The sequence below is a fragment of the Aplysia californica genome, unplaced genomic scaffold, assembly GCF_000002075.1.
Source record: "Aplysia californica isolate F4 #8 unplaced genomic scaffold, AplCal3.0 scaffold00323, whole genome shotgun sequence".
NCBI lineage: Eukaryota > Metazoa > Mollusca > Gastropoda > Aplysiida > Aplysiidae > Aplysia > Aplysia californica.
The window spans coordinates 182,451-201,156 of record NW_004797593.1 but is presented as its reverse complement, the minus strand read 5'-3'; the positions used below and the strand labels follow the sequence as shown (position 1 = coordinate 201,156).

The following is an 18,706-nucleotide window of genomic DNA, read 5'->3' as shown; positions in this document are numbered from 1 at the left end:
CCCCCCCGGACAGGTTTTACTCCATGATGAGTGAGCTGGCTACTAGTCCGGACATTCTCATTGACGAGGACGACATAGATGATGTTGTAGATGTAAGTTGTGTGTTGAGTTGACACATCACCACTTGGCTGGTTGTTTATCTTGATTTTGTTTTGTGTATCGATTTTTTAAATGCTTATTGTTTATAAAATGTATTGTTGCAGTTTATTGTGGAAAGTAAAGGGAAATGTTCAGACTTCTGATGCAAAATAACAGTAATGTTTACTATGAATTAACTGCGTATGTTGTATTGTTGTAAAGCGAGTGGTTGCGGGTGTTCTGGTATGGTTTGCTCCATCTTTCTTATAAAAAATCTATTGTCCTTATCTTTCCTCCTCCTTTTTTGTGTTTGCTACTCTCTTGTAACACCTCTAATCTTCGGTACTTATATGACCGTATTGTGTTGCAAGTACTATAAAATGTAATAAAACTATAAAAAAAACAACTATTGTTGTAAAAACTGATCCTATGCAGTGTTATAGATTGTGGTACAGGCTATGAAAGTTTGGAATGTTTTGAGAAACATGTGTGTGTGTATTTCAAATACAAAGTTAATGTCGTCCAACAGTATGCCTACGATTTTGACGAGAAGGGCAACCGGATCCTGTTGGGTCGTGGCACGTACGGCGCGGTGTATGCTGCGCGCGACAAGAAGACACAGGTCAAAGTGGCGGTCAAGGAAGTGCCAGAGAAATACCAGCAGTGAGTAACAGTAACAGTTGTGTTTCCCCTGGGCACGGGGCTGGACTGTGTTGAGCCAGATGTCAACATAGAGATCAAAGATATGCTGCAGGGTTGCTTCCTTTCCTGCTCTGTTAGAAGAATTTGAGTTTTAGTGTCCAGCCGAAATATTCCCATCACTTATAGTTTAGAAAGAACTTCTATTCTCCTAGTCAAAACTATAAACACTTGTTTTACTGTTTTTCAAGCTCCCATCTTGGTTGAAATGTCCCGTCAAGGTGTGTATGTTGTAATGTTTGAAATAGTCTCCTGCTTCCTGTCCACATTCATTGTGCTTGAAAGGCACAAATAGTTCAAGGAAGATTGGGGAAGTCTTCAAGGGCTTGGTGAAATCTATCTGCAGGTGATTGGAGGGCACCACTGGTAGGTCCTACTTCTTTACTTTCCCTTTGCTGTTTCTGTCTGTTTGTCTTACTGTTCCCCTGTTTTGCTTTTTACCAGCACTAAATAACCATTACTGTGCTTCTCTTTACTCAAACAAACAAACAAATTGGTGATATCTCTAATGCCGGAGAGGTGTTGACGTGCTCCTGTGTTCATGTCTCTCTCTCTCTCCCCTCCCCCCCCTTCCCGTCCACAGAGAGGTACAGCCCCTGCATGAGGAGATCAAGCTCCACATGCGTCTCAACCACAAGAACATCGTCAGATACCTGGGATCGGTCAGCGAGGAGGGCTTTTTCAAGATCTTCATGGAGCAGGTCCCAGGAGGTGAGACTCCAGGCTTGTGTGGGCTGTGCTGGAAGTTCTTCTGTTCTTCCTTACATACTTTTTTATCACAGATGACAGATTGTTCTGTGGCTGGTTGGCAGGTGCTGTGGTGTGGTTTGCTCCTTTCCTATCAAATATCTATCGTCCCCATCTCTCCCCCTTCTTTTTTGTATTTCTTGTACAACCTCTAATCTTCGGCACTTATATTACCTTATTGCGTTGCAAGGGCCGTAAAACTTACCAAAAAAAAACAAAAAAACAACCCAGATTGTTCTGGTATACATGCTCTTTCTGTTGATGCTTTTTGGATAATTTTTGTCCTTTTGTCTAAGTTATATATAATTTACTTTCTGTTTAGAAGATCCTGCTAAAAGTTGGTATGGGGTTAATTAGACCTGGGCTTAACATTTGGCAGTTTCCTTTGCACTTTCCGACTTTCATAAATGGCGACAGATTTGCATACTTGGTTAGGCTTTTCACTCTTACCCAAGAAAGAAGTGGGGGTTGATTCTTGTGTGAGAAGGGTTTTTTTCATTGAGTATGGCCATCTTTCTTCTGGGCTGCTATATCCCATTCAGCCTGATTATGATCCGACAGGCATAATGGAAGCAGCTCGCTTCTTAGTTGGTGTGAATTGTGTTGACTTCGGAAGGGGGAGGTGTATGTGTGTGTGTAAAAATTTACACAATAATACTTAGGTGTGATTAGTGGCCAGTGACATTTATTCTTGTGTGCCTGTATTTTGTCTACAGGAAGCCTGTCTCAGTTACTGAGATCCAAATGGGGGCCTTTGAAAGAAAATGAAGCTACGATTGCTTTCTACACCAAGCAGATTTTGGATGGCCTCAAATATCTGGTGAGCCCTAGTTTTGATAGATGCACTTTATACTGAGGTCAAATTGAAAATCAGAATGTCGCAGCTTAAAAACAAAATGTTTGAATAGAAACTGTTTAAAGTTGACATCCCTTTCAATCTCATATGCTTTAAATGACATGACTGATGGGTATTTAAAAAGTGCGCATTATTCCTTGTCTTGGGCCTCCCTCCTTCACATGATCACTCACACTCACACTGACGGTCACGCACTCATACACCAACCTGAAACACTTGTACGAACTTCTTGTACACTCACGCTCAAAAGATGAGAGCTCAGTTTCTACACGGGGAAGGTATTTTATTGGGTGTGTCTGCTCTTCCTGGATGTATCCAGCTAAGTCTCGACAATTATGTTCTTGCGTTTTGCTCATTCCACCCGCAGCACGACAACAAGATCGTCCACCGCGACATCAAGGGAGACAACGTGCTGGTGAACACGTACAGCGGGGTCCTCAAGATCTCCGACTTCGGCACCTCCAAGCGTCTGTCGGGCATCAACCCATGCGCAGACACGTTTGCCGGAACCATTCAGTACATGGCCCCCGAGGTGATAGACAAGGGGACGCGAGGCTACGGCCCGCCGGTGAGTTGGTCACTTCATTTCTGTGTGTGTGTTGGTGGTCTCTTGTGTGTGTGTGTGAGTTGGTCACTTCATCTGTGTGTGTGTGTTGGTGGTCTCTTGTGTGTGTGTGTGAGTTGGTCACTTCATCTGTGTGTGTGTGTTGGTAGTCTCTTGTGTGTGTGTGTGAGTTGGTCACTTCATCTGTGTGTGTGTGTTGGTAGTCTCTTGTGTGTGTGTGTGAGTTGGTCACTTCATCTGTGTGTGTGTGTTGGTGATCTGTGTGTGTTACTTCGTGTTTGAGTATGAGTTTGTTATCTCGTGTGTGTGTGTCTTGTGTGTGTGTGTGAATTCATCACTTGATATTCATACATGAGTAGGTGATCTAATGTTTGTATGAGTTACTAATCACATGTGTGTATGATACTGTATGAGTTGATCTATGTGGTTGGTTATGTGATGTGTGTGTGAGTTGGTTGGCGATCTGATGTGTGTATATGTCATCTCACGTGTGTGTATGAGTATGTTATCTCATATGTATATGTGAGTTGGTTGGCTTTAATGTGTGGGTGTGTGTCGGTTAATTCACGCGTGAATGAGTTGGTGATCTCTAAGCGTTCCCCTCATTAAACTCCTCATGGGTTGGTGGGTGCTCTGGTGTAGTTTGCTCCTTCTTTCCTATTAATATCTATTTACTATCTCCCCTCCTTTTTTGTGTTTGTTACTCTCTTGTAACACCTCTAATTTTCGGAACTTATATGGCTTTATTGTGTTACGAGTGCCCAGTGGCTGTCTGATGTGTGTATGTTATCTCATGTGTGCTTTAGATGTTTGGCTGTCTGATGTGTGTATGTTATCTCATGTGTTCTTTAGATGTTTGGCTGTCTGATGTGTGTATGTTATCTCATGTGCGTGGGAAAGTTGGTTATCTCATGTGTATGTGGATATGTTGGCAATCTAATGTGTGTATGTCATGTTATCTCATGTAGGTGCATTTGTCGTCTCGTATGTGTGTGTGTGATTTGGTTATCTCATCAGTGTGGGTCTGTTGCCTTTTAACGATAGTGTGTGGGTATGTTGGTTTATGTGTGAACGAGCTGGTTGTCTCGGAGACCCCGCCCCCCAAATTAAACTGGCCATGTTGTTCCTTGTGTCCACAGGCTGACATCTGGTCCCTGGGCTGTACTGTGATAGAGATGGCTACGGGCAAGCCTCCTTTCATTGAGGTGAGCACAACAAGGGGCAAGCCCACTACATACTGCGCCAACCACCAGGCTCAGTGATGAGGGAAATGTTAGGTTTTACAAAGGTTCAAGGCTGAAGGGGACATGCAACTAAATAAAATATGCTGTGTTGCTTTACAATAAATTTATAGAATTATGCAAATTTGTAGAAAGGTAAATTGCTTGTTTAAGCTTCTGTAGATACTTCTCAGGATAACTTTTTCTGCTGTTGTTTTTTATGCATGCAAACATGCCTTTGTCCTGTTTTTCTAAGGCTCTTCATCTGGCTTTATTTTGGCTGCTTTTGTTTAATTTGGCCTAGTTACCTTAAGGGATGATTTACCACTGTATGTATTTCAAGGCACTAAAACCATTCGGTATGAATAGAACTGCTCAGTTAGAAATACTTTTAGTATATAATAATAATAATAATAATAATAAATAGCATTTGTATAGCGCATATCCCTGCTCAACAGCAGGCTCTATGCGCTTTACACTATATTATTACCCCAGCAGACCATAGAACACTCCGAAACATTCTCAGCCTCCTGGGAAGCATACAGTGCAAGCAGCTGATTAAGCGCTCAAACACTAACAAACTGACAAGATCTTTCGCTGTCTATAGCCGGGTACCCATTCCCACCTGAAGTGTAAAGTGCCTTTCCCAAGGACACAACGTCGGGTCCCCGACGGGATTCGAACCCACGACCTTACGGTTGCGAGTCCGAGAGCCTAACCACTAGGCCACCGACACCACATGAGCATGAAGGTTCACTTGATGTCCCTAACTGCTTTTCGCTAAGGGTGAACTTGTTAAATTGAAACTTGTATATTAGTTGCATGCAGCCTCCTGAAGTGGATAGAGTGTAGCTGGCTAGAAAGAGTGTGAGTCACTAATCATGGAATCTGGTTGTCTTTTCTTTCCCAGCTGGGCTCCCCCGAGGCAGCCATGTTCAAGGTCGGCTACTTCAAGATGCACCCGCAGATTCCAGAAAACATGTCCGAGAAAGCCAAAGAATTTCTGCTGAGGTGGGTGGTCTCTTTCCACCGTCCTGTCGTCCGCTCACTTGTGCTGTGTGTACATCTAATGCTCTGATAGACTAAGTGGGTTTATTTGTAACCCCGCCAACTCCTTGGATGTATACAACTGGGACTCAAATTTTATCCAGGGTTTACGAAAAGTGATCTTTTCTTTCTTTTTTTCACTTTCTCTCATCTTTTTCTGCTTTTTTTTCTTCTCTTTCTTCATCTATTATCTATTTGTGGTGGCCGAATTTCGCTATTCAAAAGGCTTTTTAATGGCTGCCTCAATCGACATGCGGTTTTCGCTAAAAGATTGTTTGAAATATTCTCCAGAGCATGACGCCCTTGGTTTTTTCAGTTTTGAGACAGTTTTGCTGCAAAAAGCTAAATTTCTTTATTTCGCCGATTGCATTTGTAGGCCGACGCTTCTGTCTCTGTAATTTTAGAAAATCCCGAAGTGATATTTCACGAGGTGCATTTTGTTTTGAGAGTATAGATCTAGACCTTATAAATTTTTGCATCTCTCAAGATTTATTGCCCCATTCCAGTAGAGTGTAAATATAGTAGGCCAATGACTTTTAGTTGATATTAAAGCACCGATCATTCCTTTCATCGAAAGGGGGCCCAGCTTGTTTCTTATAAATCTGAATTTACTGTTCAACAGCAGAGAAGAGAACGGCTTTTGTTCTGCTCTTTCATATGAGCCTGAACTTTAACCCCTTGTTAGTCTGAATTAATTACTGTTCAGGTATGTGATTTGTGACGTATTGCAGATGTATAATGAAGGTGTTGTTTGCTGGGTGTGTTTTTAGACAGTCTGTTGTTCTGTTTCAGATGTTTTGTTGTTTTTGTTTTTGAGACGGTCTGTTGTTTTGTTTTTGAGACGGTCTGTTGTTTTGTTTTTGAGATGGTCTGTTGTTTTGTTTTTGAGACAGTCTGTTGTTTTGTTTCAGATGTTTTGTTGTTTTTGTTTTTGAGACTGTCTGTTGTTTTGTTTCAGATGTTTGTTGTTTTTGTTTTTGAGACGGTCTGTTGTTTTGTTTTTGAGACGGTCTGTTGTTTTGTTTCACATGTTTTGTTGTTTTTGTTTTTCAGACGGTCTGTTGTTTTGTTTGAGATGGTCTATTGGGTTGATTTTTTTAGACAGTCTGTTGTTTTGTTTTTGAGACAGTACGTTGTTTTGTTTCAGATGTTTTGAACCAGATCCCAACAATCGTGCCACATCCCAGGAGCTGATGGAGCATCCCTTTATCCTTGAGTGAGGAAGCTTTCTTTGCCTATGTCTCTCTCTCTGTCTCTCTCTCTGTCTCACTGTCTCTTTCCCTCCCTCTCTCTCTCTCTCTCTCTCTCTCTCTCTCTGTCTCTCTCTCTCTCTCTCTCTCTCTCTCTCTCTCTCTCTCTCTCTCTCTCTCACTCTCTCTCTCTATATATATATATCTCTCTCTCTATCTGTCTCTATATCTCTCCTTCTCTCTTCTCTTTTCCCCCATCTGTCTCTCTCTCCCTCTCTCTCTTTCTCTCTGTTTCCCCTTTTCTGTCTCCCTCTATCTCTTTTTATGTCCATCTCCATCTTGTTATCCTAGAGGTAACGTGCTTGCCTCTCATGCAAAAGTACTTTGTTTGATTTCGGATTAGTTTAGACAAATGTTGGTGGGATTCGTCTTTTTTTCTTATTTCCTTTATTTTATCCCTGGGTAGATGGGGGTGGGGTGTCTAGTTTTCTTAAATAATTACCAACTTGGTGGTCCCATGTGTGATGTGCACACATTAGAGACAGCTCTGGGGTTGGAAGTTGAAAAGGAGCAGCACTGAGTCAGTCGGTAAAAAGTAAAGTTGTTCCCGCATCCGATCCGGGCATTGGGGATTGCCTTTTTGTTAGCGAGACAACTTCTTGGGCCTTCAGCATAATGTGTTAGGGTGGCCAGTTCCCTTTCACGCCGCCTTTACTTTCCCAACTTGAAGTCAGGTACCCATGAATGCTGGGTAGGCAGGAGGGGCCAAAAAAATCTTTGTCCGAACCGAGGCTCGGACCCGGACTTTCTGCTTTGGAGACGAGCACACTAACTGCTCCGCCCCCACACCTTCAATCAGTCGGTAGTCCAGGAAAAATTCTATATTGATCCCTGCTTAAGACTGACGAGACTGGTCAGTATTAATATCACTGTTTACCCTTTGCGGTCACTCGGTGCAATAATGCGACGGTGAAAATTATCTGTTCTGGTCACCTAGCACAGAACTGTGCCAGGCCTGAGAAGTCCACTGTAGTCACTCTCCAAGGTGGGTGACCAGATGGGATATTTTGTACTGCTGGCTGTGTGACTGTACTGCTGGCTGTGTGACTGCAAAGTGTTTAACATATCTTTCTTCCCCAAGTGCATGCTGTGAAGTGGTTGTCCTTCCGTTCGGTGTATAAATGTGATTGTTATTTTCTTCCCAGAAATGTCGGTGCTCGCCGAAAGCGACGCAAGGTGAAGGAGGAAACCCATGAGCATCACGACTACCTGCGCAGTGTGTCAGGTAATGACCGGGCTGTGGCTAGGGGAAAAAAATGCTGAAATGGTATGGGTTTAATGCTCCGATCAACACTGTTAGGTTTTTTAAGAGGCAGGACATCTGAGTGAAACGTTCATCTCCGAAAGGTCCAAGCGGAATGGGAAATTCGTGTAAAGTACCTTTCTCAAGTACACAACGCCGAGACGAGCTGCGGCTGGAACCCCCCGAGCCCGCTGTGGCCATTTACACGCCAGTCTGTATAGTAATAATAATAATTGAGCTTTTATATAGCGTATGTCCATGCTCTAAAGCATGCTCAATGTGCTTTACAATTATGTATATACGCTGTGTTTGGAACTAAAATCTTTTCTCTGATGAGAGAAATATTACTGATGTCTGTGGTGTAGCAGTTCGGTTTTTTGTCTTCCCACCCAGAATACCCAAGTTCTCTTCTTGAGTGGACAAGTTGTTATTTTTGTTGAGAGTATTCTTATCTGTCCTGTGAGATTGTTTCCCTCTCAGCTCGGGCTGGCCCTCACAGGCAGGGTCCAAGCCACCCACTTCCTCAATGATCAAGAAAAGGTTTGTATTTCAACAGTTTAAACTGACCATTGGGTGGTTAATGGGGCTGTGTATGGCATTATGCAATTTGCCAATACAGTGTCTGTGTGTTTGGAGACAGTTAATAAACGCAGAAGGTATTATGGAGATTAAGGACAGATATTTAAACTGTTTATTGTGAGCTAATGTTACAAGTTTATTTAGCAACAGAGATGACTATAAATAAAACATTCTTTTTGTAATCCACAGAGGCTAAATGGCTTTGGTTTGACTGTAGTAAATCACCATCGCCTTGATTGTGTTTTGTCTCCTCAGAGCCGATGGGACGAGGGAAAAATAAGAACGAAGATCTCAAACTGCGAATTCCTCGCATCACAAGGTAGGACTGAGGACCTCAGCTCCTCTGAGAACACCCGACTCGTTGGGTGCTTAGCGAGTGACGGGGTGGGCGGATATGTTTAGGACTGGGCATTCTTACCACCGTCTGACTGCTAGGTCTGAAGTGTTTATGTCCATTTTATTTGTAAAAGAAGAAAAAAAATTCACATTTTCTTATTTTACCTAACAAGTGATAAAATTTGTCTCGGCAAAGCAGAGCCTAAGAAAAAACCTAAAGGACCTCTAGCGTTGATGCATATTATTATATAGATAACGTAGGTGACCAAAAGTATAAACTGATTTTGATTTATAATAGCTGATCGATCATCGAAAATGGATTTACACACTTCTGACTATTGCAGTGTTCTTTTGGAATAGTTTGCCCTTTCTTATTCAACTGAAGTTCTGTTAACACTTTGCCATCACAAGACTCATAAAGTAAAAACCCTTACCATCAAAGGGAAAGGCATTTTGGGGGAAAATCCAAAGAAACTGGGTGGTAAACATCGCTGATCGGCGAGATGTGACGGCAAAGTGTTAATGGGGAAAACAAAAGTGGTTTTGGGGGGGGGGGGGGATTTCGCCCAAGAACCATGTGCACCATGGTATGTGTGTTGTGGCTTGAGTGGAGGGACACCAGGTGTAGTCGTAGCGCGGCCGCAGGCAGCGTCGTTCGGCCTAGTTTTTTGTCCGTGGCTTTTTTTGGGAGAATGGGTGCCCTCCCTTTGGGGGCTGGCTTTTGATGTTGTCGCTGTCTTCTTTTGATTCACAGCAAAGTTTTCAGTTTCTTTCCTGTAATTTTGTGTGCGACTTAAAAAAAAAAATTAAAGTTCTGAGATCGTGCAGTGCATATATCTCTCTGTGTACATGTCTAATTAACTTGATACGACTCACAGAACATGAGAGAGAGAGGGGTTGAGTGTGCAGTGCATAACTATACAACATAATTAACTCAACATGACTCACAGAATATGGGGGGGGGGGGGGGGGTGAAAGATAGTAGCGTAATGTGTGCTACAGTACATGTATAGTTCTGACGGACTGGACACCAGATCGCGACCTCAGTGCTTTCTTGTCTGTTTTTTTTAAACAGTAAAAACAGTTCATAACTGGTGTGGTTTGCTTTGCTTCTTCTTTCCTATCAAACGTCAATTGTCTTTATCTCCCCTCCTTCTTTTTTGTGTTTGTTACTCTCTTGTAACACCTCTAATCTTCGGCTCTTATATGACCTTATTGTTTTGTAAGTGCCGTAAAACTTTTACTAAAACTAATAAAAACTACAAAGAAGTCACATTTTCACTTTTTTTTAAAAACTGAGATTGTACAAGAAAGCAATGAGGTCGCGAGATGTCTGGGAAGACTCTACACGGTAAACTTACAACGCGTGCTGGTGTCGTCCACGCACAGTTCAGGGCTCCTGTGGTGCTGTCTTGAAACTTCCTGTGATGATGGTGGCATGGAGAACTAAAAATGTTTTTTTTTTCTTTCTAAACTATTCTAACTTCCCGCATGAAGTACCAATGTTACTGACCAATCGGTTACCACTCAGACCAGGCACGTACTTATTACGACTTCATGTCCTGTACTGGAGACTGCACGTCTATATCAGCCCCTCTTTCCCTTGGAGTCGATCCTTGCGCGCACTTTCCCCTCATGTCCGCCCCCCCCCCCCCCACCCCCCTTTTTATTTGTTACACCTCCACATTTATACAAATTATATATTATTCAAAGCAGTTAAACGTGAGTGCTGCTAGTGGTCTGCCAATGATTTCCTTTGTATGCCGTGGGCATATATATGAGGGAATAGGAGGGTCAAAAGATTAGGGGGTTTTTTTTAGATTTGGAAGGGGGGTACAGGCTGGTCGTTAGTGTGGGGCAGTGTGTATGTGGAGAGCTTTGTGTGACCTCTGGCTTAGCCAGTGCTAGTGAGAGAGTAGTGGGGAGTGAACACTATACTTTGAACTAAAAGGTTTGTGCATAGGCTGAAAGAGAAGGTTGAAAATGTATTCGAAGCAGAGAAATAGCTGAACGGCTGTTCCCAAAATTATGTCATAATTATAAGAAAAAAGGAGTAAAAAGCAAACAATAAAGGAAAATTTTTAATTTATGTGACATGAAAATCAAAAATATTGTTTCTTGTTAGTGACAGGTGCATAAATAGACCACATTTTGAGCGGGAGAATGATAGCATGCAGTGAAATTAGATAAGGAGATTAGGTGAGAAAAGAATGAACCAGGATTATCATTTCAAAAAGTTTTATCTTAAGCTTATGCAAAAGAATCAAGGAATTGACTAATTCTCTATATTTTACTTTATACTGTTGCACTTAGACTGCGGATAAAATGTGGTTTCTGTGGAGGAATTGAGCGGATATTATTGATGCAATATAGATATTATTTGAAGGGAGAGGAAAAGAAAAAGGCCTGGACCCAGCTCACAGTGTGACTGAGAACAGCCTGAGGCAGACTGCTGGCAACACTCATATACTTGTTCACACTTCAGTCCACTGAGGGTTAAGGATTTTTTTATTGAAAGTTTTTGTTTCACATCGTGCACGGGGTTCTTGCAGCTTTTTATTTGAGTAGCTAGTCTTTTTTTTTTATGTCACTGGTGTTTGGGTTGTCCTTGATTGTAGGTTTATTTCTGTCAGATTTCTCCTTCCATACCCTCTGTCTGTAGTTACTGGTGGGTTTAACCTCTGTGAGAGTCCCCCTTCCATACCCTCTGTCCGTAGTTACTGGTGGGTTTAACCTCTGTGAGATTTCCCCTTCCATACCCTCTGTCTGTAGTTACTGGTGGGTTTAACCTCTGTGAGATTTCCCCTTCCATACCCTCTGTCTGTAGTTACTGGTGGGTTTAACCTCTGTGAGAGTCCCCCTTCCATACCCTCTGTCCGTAGTTACTGGTGGGTTTAACCTCTGTGAGAGTTCCCCTTCCATACCCTCTGTCGGTTGGTCGTTACTGGGGGGTTTTACCTTTGTGAGAGTCCCCATTCTAAGCTTTATGTGAGTCGTTACTTGTGGCTTTTACCGCTGTAAGATATCCCCTTCCATACCCTTTGCGGGTCGTTACTGGTAGTTTTACCTCTGATAGAGTTCCTCCCTTCCATACCGTCAGTCGGTCGGTCGTTGCTGGGAGGTTTTACCTCTGTAAGAGTTCCTCTTTCCATACCCTCTGTGGGTCCTCACTGGTGGGTCCAGTAGAGCTGTGTTGTATACCTCTTGTCTCCTCGCCCTTTTGAGTTTCAGTTGTGATTTCCAAATTTGTTACCGTTTCTAGGCCACGTTGTCAGTAGTTGTCAGTTCTGAGAATATGGTAGATGTCCAATGTCCTTCTTAACTTTTTGCTTACTGTGCCACATTCTTGGATATGAAAGTTTTCTCAGATTTTCTATTAAAAAACCCCACAAACAACTTACGTCGTCATGGACAGAGTTTGCTCTTCTTTGTAAATGATCTCTTACCTGGGTCTGTAGAACTCAAAATGGTCTCTCTTATTCTTATCACTGAGAAGAGAACTCTACATTTCCCTATATTATAGACTTTCGCGGCTGTTGTAATGACAAAAGTTGCTAGGAAAGAGATTTTTTTGGACTGCGGCCATTTCCAGTGTCTCTGTTTTGTAACAAGGAGTAGACCACACCCCCTTTCACCTCCTCCTTTCTGTGACGCAACTATAGATGTCGGCCTTCAAGAGAGGTAGGAGAGATGACTACTTTGTCTTTCCTTCTTTCCTTTACTGTGACTGTGACTTTTTCTGGCCCTTCCACCAATCTACCGAGGTCTATGGTATAATGATGTCCTGTTCTTGTCTTTCTTGACAATGATGGACGAACAACAATTCCTACATTTTAATAAATATGATAATACTGTTCACCTTTTGCACAAAAGAGGGGAGTTCAATTTCCGCTCGGAAGAAGAAGTTATTTCCAGTTTTGCGTAACAAGCAGGGTAGAAGCAGCCTCCGACCATATTGGTCTAAATTGTCAATATATGGGAGGGGGGGGGGGCATCAAAAATGAGTATGTGTTAGCAAGCTGACCACTGTCCAGCCAGCCAGCAGCGTCCTCTGTCTTCTGTTCCCCCCCATACCCTGTCCTGACCATGGCCCATGTTTGCAGGCTCAAAACGGAAGCTTTCGGCAGCCAGGAGAACCTGTCAGACGACCTGGACACCATAGACGAGGGGCGGTAAGTGACGCTTGATTGACCCACTTGTCATGCTGCTGACGCCACTGCTGCTACATACAGTGTGTGTGTGTGTGTCATGGCTGGCCTTTGTAGCACCCCGCTCGTTGTCTGTCTGTTGATTTCGGTGTGTCTGTCAATCTGTCTGTGTGTGTGTGGGTGTGTTGTGTGTGCGTCGATCTCGGTGTCTGTCAATCTGTCTGTGTGTGTGTGTGCGTCAATCTCGGTGTGTCTGTCAATCTGTCTGTCTGTGTGTGTGTGTACCTCTGCGTCGATCTCGGTATGTCTGTCCATCTGTGTGTGTTGCGTGTGTGTGTGTGTGTGTGTGTGTGTATTGTATGTGTTTTTACTTTCTCATGGTGTGTCTATATCTTAAACATTTTCTGTTCCTACAGGCCTATCCTTCATAAGCTTTTAACGTTAGCTTTCATTATATTTGTTCTTTTCCTATGTCTGGATGAAAATAGTCTCTCTGTGTGTGTGTGTGTGTGTGTGTGTGTGTGTGTGTGTGTGTGTGTGTGTGTGCATTAATGTATATTGCGTGAGAAGAAAGGAAGTAGTAAGAAAGGTTTTTGAAAAATGGGTATTCCAATGTAAAGCGCATTGAGCTACTTTTTTTGGAAATGCGCTCTATAAATGTTATATATTATATATATTATATCTTTGTATCATGTGGGAAACTTCTCTTCAGATTGTCACTGTACAAAAGTGGTGTTTCTTTTCCCTCTTTCCTCGCCTGAGTGTTCAAGAATTAGATGATAAATAACTTAATTGGTCCCTATCGCAATTCAGTGGGTTTATTATCATTCTTAATTAATTAAAGAGAACTCTGGTAAACAGCAAACTGAACATTTCTTCCCAGAATGGTTCCTCTATATGTATGTATGCCTGGCTGCTAAATATTTGGCATTATATAATTATAAACACAGAAGTACTGGAAATTTGAACAAATATTTTGTCTGTCCATCAACTCAGTTCATACTCTCGCAGACTCATATACATTCAAAAAATTGTAGATAGATGTGTTGCAATAATGATCTGAGTGCAGTGTTCAGTTTAATGTCTTCTGTATTGACGTTAGCTCTAGGTGTTCTCTTCTTTGTGTGCTATAGGTATAGTATTCTTTTCTCTGTGGTCTATCGCACTTGTTCATTACACGACAGCGAAAACTTTATTTGACGACTGATAGAAAATTTGTTTTTGTTCTGACTTTGTCAGCACTATGCTGTGTTCCAGTTGTGGGTCAGTATTTCCATCCTCACTGTAGACAGACAGTCTTGTCATAGTCATAGTAGTCTAGATAGGTGCTGACACTGACAAAGGTGGTGAAGGAGGAGGGGAATGCAAACGCATTGCTCAGCCAAACCGTGCACTATTTTATTATATGTTTAGAGACTCACGTTGGTGTGTGGCGTGTCTGCTTTCTCTTGTCTGTCAAGTCAACGGTCTCCGGGATGTCCGTTGAGAAGTTTCCTATCTGCTCTTTTCTCTTTTCACCCCATCATCCTCTTTTCACCCCATCTTCCTCTTTTCACCCCATCATCCTCTTTTCACCCCATCTTCCTCTTTTCACCCCATCTTCCTCTTTTCACCCCATCTTCCTCTTTTCTGTGTTGGCAAAAATCAATGTTTCTCCGTCCCTACAACAATAAGATGTAAAAAACCACTGCTTATACTTGACCCTTTGAAGTACTTTCTTGTGCTCCAACTTACTCCCGGCTGCTGAAGATAGTGATTCTCTGTTTGATTCTTTCAGCCTATCTGCTGCCTTTTGTATATATGTGTAATATATTTGCCCCTTATATATATATATTTGCCCCTTATATATATATATTTGCCCCTTATATATATATATTTGCCCCTGTATTTTGTGAGCTTTGCACCTTTGAATATGTGTGCGCTCTCTGCTATGTAGATATACAATAAATATGTATACGTTTTGTGTGTGTGTGTTATATGTATTTGTTTTGTGTGTGAGTGTGTGTGTGTGTGTGCCGGTTGCGTGTGCCGGTTGCGTGTGCATTTCTTTTTTATAACCGTAACCTCTAAGGGTTTGTGCCTCTGTACTATATATAGGCCTTTGTCTTGCAGGCTAGTGTCTTTTTAGATTTTGTCCACATCTTCTAGACGTGGCAGAGGACGGATGAAATGCTTTGAGCAGTGTGTGCTATAGTTATTATATGTGTGCATTTTGTGCTGTTAGTTTGCCCCTGAAGGTGCCTTTTCTGTTTGTTGTCTTGCTTTGGCAGCTGTGGTATGCCTGCATATTATGTTGACATACTGAGAAGGTACATGACATTGCCATATTTTGTGTCATTGCATGACCTGGCTTAGGGCATAGAAAGTGCCATCTATTATACTTCATATAATATTAAGACATTGTCTAGATCAATTCTTTAACGTTTGTGTGTGCCTTGATGTAGTAGTGTGTGTGTGCTTCCAGCATCTTTATAGGGGTCGTGAGCTTCATTGCACACGCAAAATGACAAAATGAAAGGGTTTTTTGTCTCTCCCCCCCCCTCTCTCTCTCTCTCTCTCTCTCTCTCTCTCTCTCTCTCTCTCTCTCTCCTCTCTCTCTCTCTGCCCTTCTCCTATCCCCCCCTCTCTCTCTTTCTCTCTCTTTTTATCTTTCATTCCAACCCCCTCTCCAGTCATTCCGTGCATGATGGTTGTGCACTTTTTTTGTGCGCTGCTGCTAGTCAAGATTACATTTTGAATTTTAGTGACTGAAAATGAAACTTTACAATTGCACCAGTTTTGTGGTTGTATTGAATGTCTTTAATGTGCACAGTTTAACATTTGCAAAGCTATGAAAAGGGGATTTCTGAATGATTAATACCAATTTTCTCATCACCCCCTCTTATACAAAGTTTTTTTTGGGAGTTTTTTCCCCCATAACTCTTTCGACAAGTTTATTTTTCTTTCTTCAAAATTTGGGGTTGTTCATATGTACCCAAGACGTCATTTTTCTTCCCCTCAGCACTTCCACAATTCCAGTGCACTCCAAATTTCTAACTCATAATGATTTAGTGAATACAGTTCACCCAATTCAGCAAATATTTACTATTATTACCACTATCATGCACCATTTCGTGTTGACCTGTTGTTTTCTCCAAATTTCTAACTTTGATTTAAAATTCATCTATTTGTACTTACTGGATTCTGTTCTACCATCGCAGCAACTATTTATGGTACTATAAAACTGTTACTACTATGCATCCATTGTACCTGTACGTTGACATGTCGTTGTCTATGTTTTTTTTTTCTTTCAGCCGCTTTTCGTCCGGGTCTTTTGTTATACCAATGACAATGTGAGCATGGCGCCCACTTCACCGCTTGGGGGCTCTTGTCTTGTCTTGTTGAATAGAAGTTTTTTCGGGAATATCTGTGATAAATTAAATGTAGATTGTGAAAGACCCCTCTTGATTTTGGACCCCCACCCCCCATCCCCTCACATCTTCCACTCCCACTTCTGCACCCCACCCCCCTTTCCCATGCCCACAAACTGATTCCAAATCCATTCGTTTCACCCCCTCCCTCATTGGATTTAATGGCTGTAGAGATCATATAAACACCCTTTCACTGATTGATAAATGCTCTAAAAAATTAAATGATTATAGTAGGGGGCGTACAACATTATTTTCATCAATAGCCTATATATAGGCCTAAACAGCCTGGGTAAGACCAAGAAAGAATAATATTACACTGTTAGACAGTAGCAATTTTATCATCAGATAATAACATTAAAAAGAGTGAGGGTTTTTGTTTTTTGGGGTATTTTGTCTGGTTTTTAGAAAATATAATCCAATAACTGTTCAATATCGAGACAAGATTTTGTTCTACTCTAGCATGCTGATAGAGGTGTAGTGTTGCGTCTGCCTAACAAAGAGGGAGAAATAACGTACCGTATTGTTCTTGTTGGTTGTTGTCTTTTTCTTTTAAGATACTTTTCTTCTTGTGTTCTAACCCCAGAAAAATGTTATAACAATGTTGGGAAGATGGGGATGGAGGAAGGGGGGAGGGTTGGGGGGGGGGTAATGATTGTTTTATAAGGACGACCTTTTCAACTTGCGATTTGGTGACGTTCTCAGACGAAAAGTGCATGATACGGTGATATTCTCATTCTCGAGCATTATTGTTATGAACGACATTCTAGGGCTCATAGTTATTTGGTTAAATCTCAGACCTGTAGACGTTGGGTGACAGTCTCATATCTGTCGTGATTGGGTGACTTTCTATGGCCCTAGAGTGACCGAGTGACATTCCCTTGCGGTGATTTAAGTGACATTCTCCAGAAATGATGTGACTGTCCCAGACATCCCCAGAAAATCTTGGATATTTTCTTTGATTTATATCTGTAACAATATTTGTTTACCATGTGCTTACTCTGGAAGCGATTTTTTTTTGGGGGCGGGGGGAGGGAAGGGGGTGTAATTCTGAGAAGTGAGAGGAGAGAGTCAATCAAATAATATTTTAAGTTGAGAAAAATGTTTGTTTTGCTACGCACGGCGTATAATATGGCGGCGCGACAACGACTACGCTTTCTCTCGTTAACGAGTCGTGATGTCAGTGGGCACTGTCTCACCCTTTGGCGCTTTTGTGTACGTGGCTTTGTTCTCTTGACCACACCGCTGCTGCTTCTGTGACGTAGACACGTCCGAAAGCTAATGCCATTGTCTTGTACTTCTAAATCGCTCACTGTCATGGCCGCCGCTACTATTTGCTCTCTCTCTCTGGAGAAAAACAAAACGTGTCTGCAAAGCGTGTGCTCAATTAGCCGCACCATTACGCCCAAATAAATGAAGATCAAAACACCTGTCTCGCTAGATCTAGATCTCTAGAGGCGGGTGTGAGAGACACCTTCTCCTCTCGCCCATCATTTGTCTCTAATAGTGCGCTCGCTGTTAAAAACAATCAGGAAGCGACAAATGCAGTTTTCGGGACATCTGAAAAGACATAAAGGTCTTGAACATCTAGCTCTCACTGGCAAAATTGAAGGCAAACGAGACAGGGGTAGACCCAGAGCTTCCTACTTTGGGAACCTAAACAAATGGCTCAAATGCGTAACGGGGAAAGATCAGGGAAACGTAGCTTTTTTAAGAGCATCTGAGCAAAGGAATGAATGGAAAACCATGATCGCCAATGACTGTCACAGATCTGGCACTGGATGATGATGAGTGCGCTCCTTTGTGAGCCGGAAATGCATGCACATTTCACGTCAGAGTGCATAGTCTAGGTTACTATTATACTGCAAATCTATGGAAGTCACACTTCTTGAGCTCATCGCTTTCAGACTTTTGTCTAATAGCCCGGGGCTGGTGTTGTTTATTCTTGCAGGTCATTTTTGTCAGAAATATGTAGGCCTACAGGCGGGTTAGAAGCCTCAACCTATTGTTCTATCAGCAGTACATGACTAACATTGTTTTGATAGTGTGTAAAACATCCACTCAATCGAGTTTTTTGGGGGGTTTTGGTTTGTTTTTTTTGGGAGAGGGGGGGGGGTGGTCCTGTTTCGCAGCGTCATGTCGCTTGCTAGTGTCAGCTGCTATGTTGGAGGTTTGGGCGTGTCTTAGTTTTACCCCTCGAGAGGTTCTGTCAGATTGGTCTCTTTGTCGTGTGCAGTGAAATAAAGGGTTGGGGTATTGTTGTGGTTCAGATTCAGGTTATGAAAGATGGGGTATGTGCTAGCGTAGTACAAATCTTTTTTAATAGCAAGTTCAGCCTGATAATTCTTCTTCTTTTTTTACGTACAAGTGAAGCCATAGAAGGGTTTGGGGGGACGGGGACGAGGGGGCTCAAGCAGCAGTTCTGCCCCAGGGAAAGGTTCTCGCTTTCTAATGATTTAGATTTAGAGCGAAATGCTATGAGATAGACTGATAAATTTGCCTTGTATGTATGTGTGTGTGTTGGCGGGGGG

At 42.2% G+C, this 18,706-nt stretch overlaps 1 protein-coding gene across 1 annotated transcript in view; it reads left to right on the top strand.

The window, feature by feature from the left end:
• Positions 1-18,706, top strand: part of LOC101862124 (mitogen-activated protein kinase kinase kinase 5) — a gene marked incomplete at its 3' end in the record, with an annotated part of 90,971 nt that overhangs the window by 27,428 nt on the left and 44,837 nt on the right. The window contains 12 exon segments of the mRNA XM_013084857.2: positions 14-92; positions 608-741; positions 1,361-1,488; positions 2,241-2,344; positions 2,748-2,948; positions 4,085-4,150; positions 5,076-5,176; positions 6,360-6,428; positions 7,608-7,687; positions 8,540-8,603; positions 12,724-12,792; positions 15,969-15,980. Of these exon segments, the coding sequence (XP_012940311.1) occupies positions 14-92; positions 608-741; positions 1,361-1,488; positions 2,241-2,344; positions 2,748-2,948; positions 4,085-4,150; positions 5,076-5,176; positions 6,360-6,428; positions 7,608-7,687; positions 8,540-8,603; positions 12,724-12,792; positions 15,969-15,980 (1,107 nt within the window).